The sequence below is a fragment of the Takifugu rubripes genome, unplaced genomic scaffold (assembly GCF_901000725.2).
Source record: "Takifugu rubripes unplaced genomic scaffold, fTakRub1.2, whole genome shotgun sequence".
NCBI lineage: Eukaryota > Metazoa > Chordata > Actinopteri > Tetraodontiformes > Tetraodontidae > Takifugu > Takifugu rubripes.
In genome coordinates, this window is record NW_021821643.1 from 64,686 (window position 1) to 73,388 (window position 8,703).

At 46.9% G+C, this 8,703-nt stretch overlaps 2 protein-coding genes across 2 annotated transcripts; both read right to left on the minus strand.

The window, feature by feature from the left end:
• Positions 1–858: 858 nt before the first annotated feature.
• On the minus strand, positions 859–4,241 carry LOC115248612 (uncharacterized; the record flags this gene model as incomplete). Its single annotated transcript, XM_029832366.1, has 5 exons — positions 4,105–4,241; positions 3,709–4,029; positions 2,897–2,941; positions 1,152–1,460; positions 859–1,070 (listed from the first exon to the last, which is right to left on the minus strand). Coding segments are annotated over exons 1-5 (930 nt in total), but the record flags the coding sequence as incomplete, so codon positions are not given.
• Positions 4,242–5,056: 815 nt separating this feature from the next.
• Positions 5,057–7,879, minus strand: LOC115248608 (amphiphysin-like). The gene is made up of 5 exons (XM_029832362.1): positions 7,711–7,879; positions 7,593–7,637; positions 7,213–7,401; positions 6,285–6,386; positions 5,057–5,834 (listed from the first exon to the last, which is right to left on the minus strand). Exons 3-5 carry the CDS (start codon positions 7,393–7,395, stop codon positions 5,730–5,732), a joined length of 390 nt encoding a protein of 129 aa, XP_029688222.1. The 5' UTR covers positions 7,396–7,401; positions 7,593–7,637; positions 7,711–7,879; the 3' UTR covers positions 5,057–5,729.
• Between the last annotated feature and the right edge of the window lie 824 nt (positions 7,880–8,703).

Here is an 8,703-nt window from a genome sequence, read left to right on the forward strand (position 1 = left end):
TGATTTGAGCCGATCCTGTTGATCCCCTTCCAGAAGGGATTTTACTGACTAATTTGTGCCCCATGAAGGTGCTGAGAAGAAGCTGAGTGGATGCTGCTGAGCGTGCAGAAGCCAGAAGACCTGGCCTGTTAAATGGGTCCACAGGTGTCTTCTGGAAGGTTCTGCAGCCTGAGAACCTGTTGCAGACGATGAGCAGGTGCAGCAGGCCAGAGTGTGACTGTGGGGACGAGACCGATAAAATCACTTCCTGTGCTGCGGCTGTGTGCTTCCTGTGATGGTGTCCTAGCAACAGTGAAACCACACGTTCTGGGGGAGCAACGCTGAAAGAGACGCAGAAACCTTCACAGCAACCTTCGGCTCCTTTCAGCATCTTCTCACCACATTTATCTTCTGGACACTTTTAGAATTATTCGGACTTAATTTGTATGTAATGATCAACGAACCATTTCTGGATTTCTCCGTAATAAACAGGAAATCTTCTGTGTCTTCCAATATCGTCCCTAAAGATCAACATGTGAGCAGCAACCGTCTCATTCTGCCGCTTCCTAATAACAAACATGTCAAACAGGAAGTGATCGAGACGCTGTCATCGGTCCAGAAATTCATCAACAAAGATGAAAAAATGACATCAAACTACGAAGAGTTTGGTGACCTCACAACGAGGATTCAGCTTCCTGTTCAGACAGATTTACTTTATTGATCAAAGCTGGCAAATTACAGTTATTATTGCTGGAGAGAAGCTTTTATTCTGCGAGAGGAAAAGTCCCAGTGGAAAAGGAAGCAGTGAGAGGACGAGACAGGATGGTGGACTGGAACCAGTCAGTCAGCCTGTTTCTGGTTGTTGGTGAGGAAGAGGAGCAGAGAGATTCCACAGCAGCTCAGCAGACTCTTCATCATCAGGGCCGTGTAGACAAAAGAGAGCAGCTTCATCCTCAGCACAGACGGGGGGATGGATGGAGGGATGGACGGGGGGATGGACGGAGGGATGGACGGGGGGATGGACGGGGGGACAGTCGGGGGGATGGACGGGGGGACAGACGTAGGGATGGACGGGCGAACTGGTGCAACCTCTGGAAGACAAACACAGTGAAGAAGAAAGATCAGCCCACCTGAAGGTGTCTCAAGATGGCTGAGGGACAGGACATCAGCACCTTGCTGGGACTGGGCCTTCACCGCCCCCCCCTCGTGCTGCACGGAGCAGCGGTATTTATAGGTGTGGACGGCGTCCCGGTCCAGCAGTCTGATGGAGGTGATGCGGCCCGGCTCTCTGAGCTGCAGCTCTTCTTCATGGGCAGGAGGTGACTCCTCCACAGCACTGTCGGCCCGTTGTCTCCTCCAGGAGAACCTCACCAGAGGAGGAACCATGTCTGAGGCCACACACAGCAGGGCGGTCCTCCCCTCCAGAGGATCTCTGGATGCTGCTGGGTACACGCTCAACACAGGCTGGACCAGCGCCGCATCTGTGGTGAGACACCAGAGTTACTGCTCTCACTGGCCCTGAGGGGTCAACGCTGGAGGTCAGAGGTCAGCTCAACCACACATGCACATCGTGCGCTCACACAACTCATTCATAATCGATAATCTACCCATTTATTCACCAATAATCCTCAAATAATCTACCCATTAATTCACCAATAATCCACCGATATTCTACCCATTAATTCACCAATGATCCACCGATATTCTACCCATTAATTCACCAATAATCCACCGATAATCTACCCAATTATTCACCAATAATCTTCTGATAATCCACCGTTTTATTCACCAATAATCCTCAAACAATCTACCCATTTATTCACCAATAATCCACAGATAATCTACCCATTTATTCACCAATAATCTACCGATAATCTACCCATTAATTCACCAATAATCCTCAAAAATTCTACCCATTAATTCACCGATAATCTACTGATAATCTACCCATTAATTCACCAATAATCCACCGATAATCTACCCATTTATTCACCAATAATCCTCAAAAATTCTACCCAATTATTCACCAATAATCTTCTGATAATCTACCCATTTATTCACCAATAATCCACTGATAATCGACCCATTTATTCACCAATAATCCACTGATAATCGACCCATTTATTCACCAATAATCCATTGATAATCTACCCATTTATTCACCAATAATCCTCAAATAATCTACCCATTTATTCACCAATAATCCTCAAATAATCTACCCATTAATTCACCAATAATCCACCGATAATCTACCCATTTATTCACCAATAATCCACTGATAATCGACCCATTTATTCACCAATAATCCATTGATAATCTACCCATTTATTCACCAATAATCCTCAGATAATCTACCCATTTATTCACCAATAATCCACTGATAATCTACGCATTTATTCACCAATAATCTACCGATAATCTACCCATTTATTCACCAATAATCCTTAGATAATCTACCCATTTATTCACCAATAATCCTCAGATAATCTACCCATTAATTCACCAATAATCCACCGATAATTGACCCATTTATTCACCAATAATCCACAGATATTCTACCCATTTATTCACCAATACTCCACCGATAATCTACCCATTTATTCACCAATAATCCACTGATAATCGACCCATTTATTCACCAATAATCCACTGATAATCTACCCATTTATTCACCAATAATCCTCAGATAATCTACCCATTTATTCACCAATAATCCACTGATAATCTACCCATTTATTCACCAATAATCCATTGATAATCCACCCATTTATTCACCAATAATCCACAGATAAATCCAGCTAAATTCCCGTCTGTGCTCTTGTGTTTATGGTTTCATAGATAATCTTCTTGAGTGTCAATATTTCTTTTTTGTCTTTTGATTATTATTAAAAGGTTTGGAGCAAAGTTTGATTCTCACCTGAGACGACGAGTCTGGTTCCAGATCCAAAAATCATGACAAGACACAGTGAAACGGAGAAGGACAAAATCTGCTGCTGAACATTTGAGTCGAGGTTCTGATCCTGAAGATTCCTGTTTCAGTACAGGTGACTCTGACATCAGGTCTTCCTGGTTCCAGACATCAGATCTTCCTGGTTCCAGACATCAGATCTTCCTGGTTCCAGACATCAGGTCTTCCTGGTTCCAGACATCAGGTCTTCCTGGTTCCAGACATCAGATCTTCCTGGTTCCAGACATCAGGTCTTCCTGGTTCCAGACATCAGGTCTTCCTGGTTCCAAACATCAGGTCTTCCTGGTTCCAGACATCAGGTCTTCCTGGTTCCAGACATCAGATCTTCCTGGTTCCAGACATCAGGTCTTCCTGGTTCCAGACATCAGATCTTCCTGGTTCCAGACATCAGATCTTCCTGGTTCCAGACATCAGATCTTCCTGGTTCCAGACATCAGATCTTCCTGGTTCCAGACATCAGGTCTTCCTGGTTCCAGACATCAGGTCTTCCTGGTTCCAAACATCAGGTCTTCCTGGTTCCAGACATCAGATCTTCCTGGTTCAAGACATCAGGTGTTCCTGGTTCCAGACATCAGGTCTTCCTGGTTCCAGACATCAGATCTTCCTGGTTCAAGACATCAGGTCTTCCTGGTTCCAGACATCAGATCTTCCTGGTTCCAGACATCAGGTCTTTCTGGTTCCAGACATCAGATTTCCATCAGAAAGGATATTGATCCACAGCAGTTGGTTTTTGTTCAGGTGCCTCACATCTTCTCTCACTGTGGTTCCACTCTTCCAACAGGAGCAGTAATATGAGGCAGCGTGAGAGGGTTTAACTGAGAAGATGAGCAACTCACAGTTGTTCTGCTGAATCTTAGCTGAGAAATCATCTTGGTCAGCATGAGAGTACCGCGTGATTGAACCGCTGCTCTTAACAACATACAGGAGCACTTCAAACATGCCTGATTCCTTCTTCTGGTACCAGAACACATAATTATAATCACAATCATTGATTCCTCCACATCTTATTGAGGCACTTTTACCAGCTCTCCTGGTCACTGAGATCTGGTCCTGGGTCAGCTGCGTTTCTATGACAACCAGCCCTGTAGAGACGGGGACAGGCAGCTGAAGTCAGCGTGTGTGTGGTGGTCGTGTCCTGGCTGGCTGGAAACACTCACCTGAGCAGAGGAAGCAGAGAGCCGCAGGTGTGAACGGCTGCATTGTTGCTTTGGTGGGCCGGAGGCAGGACTGATCCAGCTCCTCTCAGCCCCCATCAGCCCCTGCTGCTGATGCCCCGCCCACCTCACCACAAACAGGAAACAGGTCTCCATGACGACAGCAGTCTCAGCAGCTCTGAAATGTGGTTCTGCTCATTCATTTCTCTAAAACATCAAAGATAAATCATCACGATTAGAACCTATGAACCGATTTTCAAGGTTTCCCTTTTGCTCAGAGTTGATGTTTACATTTTATTGACGTGACTGTAAACGTCCAGAAGATAAATGTGGTGAGAAGATGCTGCAAGGAGCCGAAGGTTGCTGTGAAGGTTTCTGCGTCTCTTTCAGCGTCGCTCCCCCAGAACGTGTGGTTTCACTGTTGCTAGGACACCATCACAGGAAGCACACAGCCGCAGCACAGGAAGTGATTTTATCGGTCTCGTCCCCACAGTCACACTCTGGCCTGCTGCACCTGCTCATCGTCTGCAACAGGTTCTCAGGCTGCAGAACCTTCCAGAAGACACCTGTGGACCCATTTAACAGGCCAGGTCTTCTGGCTTCTGCCCGCTCAGCAGCATCCACTCAGCTTCTTCTCAGCACCTTCATGGAGGAACGATGGGAGAAGAAGCCTCTGACGGCTTCACGTGACCTTCATTGATCCTCTGCAGATATTGTGACCTTGAGATTTGTTCATGAGTTTGAGGAGGATGAAATAAAGTGAAGAAGTTTGTGACGTTTGGAATGTTTCACATTTTCAAGACTTTGCTGTTCTTCACTCTTCATCCTCCAGTTCTGATGGTTCCTGCTGACGTCAGTTCTGCTCAAAGTTCATGGAAGCTCTGCCCCCCCCCCCCCCCCCCCCCCCCCCCAACTGTATGTGTGCGGTTGGATCATGAACGATAAAGAAGCCAAAATGTTCCCAGGACTCATTTATTGATGACATAAACAAGTGATTTGTGGCATCAAGGTCACGGATCTACACCATCAAGGTCAAAGGAAGTGACATCAGAAGTGTCCAACACACCAGGAATAAACACACAACATAAATTGCATCAAACAGCGTCGCTGTGACTTATGGTCTGGATCAATTAGCTCTACTATTAAATCAATAAGCAACATTATTTTGGCAGAAACACAGAACAGAGACTTGATCACCAAACACTCGCAGGTAGGAACTCGCCAACGGACGCGTCCTCACCGACTCCCTGGCAGACTCCAGAACATTTAAATAGGTCACATGACTACAGATTCTAGAATATTCCACAGCAATCAAACACGTCTGGAGCAACAGAGGATCCTTTTCTCTCTTTTCTTCCGCTGTTCCGGTCCAGATGTTTTTCCCAGTTAAAGTCACGTCTTCCAACAACAGGAGAATATTGGTTGTTTGTGGGGGGGCCAGACTATCATGTCATGCTTCGTAATTTCCAGGATCAAACGAGACGTTGGCACCAGTTTTGCTGTGCAGAGGAACCTGGTGGTGACCTGCCCACGGTTGCACCAGGTGCCTCCAGGCAGTTGCTGATGTTGCTCTGATGTTGCCTCAAACTTCTGCTCACGTCTTGTTTTTTACAGCGTCGCGAGTCTTCTTATTCCAAACGCTGCGTAAAGTTCTCTGGAAACAGTCCTTTCTGGGCGCTAGCACCGCGTGCTAACCACTCGCTTTCTTTGATACCCGTGAGCCAACCAGCGTCCTGCCACAACAACAACAACAACAACAACAACAACAACAACAACAACAACAACAACAGCGCAACGTTAACGCAGGACAATCTGACCTCAGCTCATCCCTAAACACCTGCGGCTGTTTTCTGTAGTCGGAGCAACAGTGACATCAGGTGACGCCTTTGTTTTATGCACCTGCTCCATTTAGCACGTCTCCACCTGAGCGAAGCTCTCCTGTGGTTCTCCTGTGGTTCTCCTGTGGTTCTCCTGTGCTTCTCCTGTGCTTCTCCTGGGTCTCAGCAGAACTTTGTCAACTCGTGTTTGTGGGGTTTTTCTTTAGGACGTTTTTGAGTTTTAGTAACAATAAAAAGGTTCAAATGTTTTGACTGACAAATAAATGTAATCAAGGTTTCAGCCACACAGCTGAAATATTCAAATGTGTTTGTGGTCCTGGCAGGTGTGTCTGGTTCCATTCTCACCTGATCCTCCGCCGACTCGGTGGGCACCACCAGAACCACGTCACCTCTCTTCAGTTCAAGTTCGTCTGAGTTGGCTGCTTCAAAGTCGTGCATCGTCTCCACCTGAAGACACAGAGGTGTCACCTGTGGTCCTGCTGGGAACTTCCTGCCAGGGTCGGGGTCAGGATCACGGTCAGGGTCGGGGTCAGGATCAGGGTCGGGATCAAGGTCAGGGTCGGGATCAAGGTCAGGGTGTCACAGCCCCTTTTCCCCAGTTCCCTCCTGTCCCAGTACTTTTCCACTGCCCTGCTCACACCACACCCTCTGATCACACACCTGCCCTCACTCATCAATCAGCTCACCTACCAGTATATATTCTCCAGCCTCACACTCACTCAGTGCCAGATTGTTCTTCTGCTTTCATGCGTGACTTTCCAGCGTTGTTTCCCTGCCGGATTACCCGTTACCGACCCTGCCTGTCTTCGTTCTGCCTGCCTTGCCTGTTCCCCGGACAACCTACCTGCTTTCTGCCCCTGACTACGACTTCTGCCTCAGCGTCTCTGGTTCCTGTCTGCTCACCTGGTTTAGACTTCGCTGCTGCTCGTCCCACTCCCCGAGCCTGCAACCCATAGACTTTGTGCGGGCCCAGAGCCTGAAGAACGGACTATTTCCTGTGTTTCCTGGTCTGCCTGAGTTCCTGTTTGCCCGTGTGTTAATAAAAATCATTACTACGGTCCAGCTTTCCAGAGTGCTGCATTTGGGTCCTAACTGCACCCGTCACACAGGGTCAGGGTCAGGATCAGGGTCAGAGTCAGGGTCGGGATCAGGGTCAGGATCACGGTCAGAGTCAGGGTCGGGATCAGGGTCAGGATCAGGATCAGGGTCAGGATCAGGATCAGGATCAGGGTCAGGGTCCGGGTCGGATTATTGGCCTTGAAGGAAGTCTCACCTTGTACAGGAAGTCATCCGGGAGCCCGGACACGCCTCCAGATGGACTCATGTGTTTCATGGTCTGGCTCACCGTGGTCACATCGTTGTCACTGGCGGCGGTGGGCGAGATGATGTCACCATCGCGGTCGTCGTCACCTTCATTACTGGAGGCGGGTTCGATGATCACTGACGGGATCGGCATGTTTTCCTGCAACGACAGGAAGACGTGATCCCAGATCAAAACAGAACCGGGTCAGAGGAGCTGAAACACTCGTCTCCAATGAGGGAGCTCTGATTTAGGGTTTGAACTTCATTCACATTAATGAGACAATCGTGTCAGCGGCCCCCAAAACTATTATTATTAGTGTTGTTGTTGTTGTTGTTGTTCTTTATATTTACCAGCGGAGCTGCTTCATCCGCACATGTTTGGTCAGCACCAGGAATCTACAGACAACATTTTTATTTAAGACGTATTAAAATTGAAAACAAGCAAAATCAACACAAATGAAAAAGAAACCTCATCAAGCTCCGCCTCCTGGATGGATGAAGGTTCCTCAGGTACCTTCAAAGGAAAACATTCACGTTTATTAGAAACTGAGTGAAGTATTGATTGATACAAGATGATGAGGATGAGGATGATGAAGATAATCCTGATGGTGATGAAGACAATCTTAATGATGATGAAGATCATCTTGATCATCATCATCATGAAGGTCTTCATGATGGTGAGTTTGCTGATGATGAAGATCATCTTTATGAGGATGGTGATGAAGATCATGATGATGATAATCTTAATGATGATGATGAAGATCATCTTGATGATGATGAAGATAATCTTGATGAGGATGATGAGTTTGATGATGAGTTTGATGATGAAGATCATCTTGATGATGAGTTTGCTGATGATGAAGATCATCTTGATGAGGATGGTGATGAAGATCATCTTGATGATGATGAAGACAATCTTAATGATGATGATGAAGATCATCTTGATGAGGATAATGAGTTTGATGATGAAGATCATCTTGATGAGGATGATGAGTTTGCTGATGATGAAGATACTCCTGGCCATGGTGGTGATGATGAAGATGAACCTGCCGACTGACCAGATGTATCAAGGATGAAGATCATGCTGTTCACTTACGACTGGCTTCTCCTTCTCCAGACTGCCTGATCCCTCTGTGTCCTCCTCACCAGCAGGTGGCGCTTCAGTCTCCTCCATCACTTCATCAGAGGGAGCAACAGTGGGCTCCAGCTCTTCCTCAGTGGAAGGAGCTGTAGTCGGCTTCACCTCCTCTTCTTCACTCTTCTCTTCCTCTTCTTCAGCAGGTGCTGCGGGCTCCTCACCAGCAGGGGGAGCTGTAGCCTCCTGTTCCTCAGGAGCTTCTGTGTCTGGAGCTTCAGGAACCTCACTTGGTTCTGTTTTAACCTCGTTCTTGTAGAGAAAACTTGGTGTGAACCCAAAACTGGCTCCTGACATGTTCCTTTCAACTCGAACCAGAACTAGAAC

Excerpts from the sequence above, each read along its gene's own strand:
- LOC115248608 (XM_029832362.1), bottom strand. The coding sequence starts at position 7,395 with ATGCCGATCCCGTCAGTGATCATCGAACCCGCCTCCAGTAATGAAGGT. Across the intron at positions 6,387-7,212 it reads CGGATGACTTCCTGTACAAG|GTGGAGACGATGCACGACTT; the intron begins GTGAGACTTCCT and ends CTGTGTCTTCAG. Across the intron at positions 5,835-6,284 it reads CCGAGTCGGCGGAGGATCAG|GACGCTGGTTGGCTCACGGG; the intron begins GTGAGAATGGAA and ends TTGTTGTGGCAG.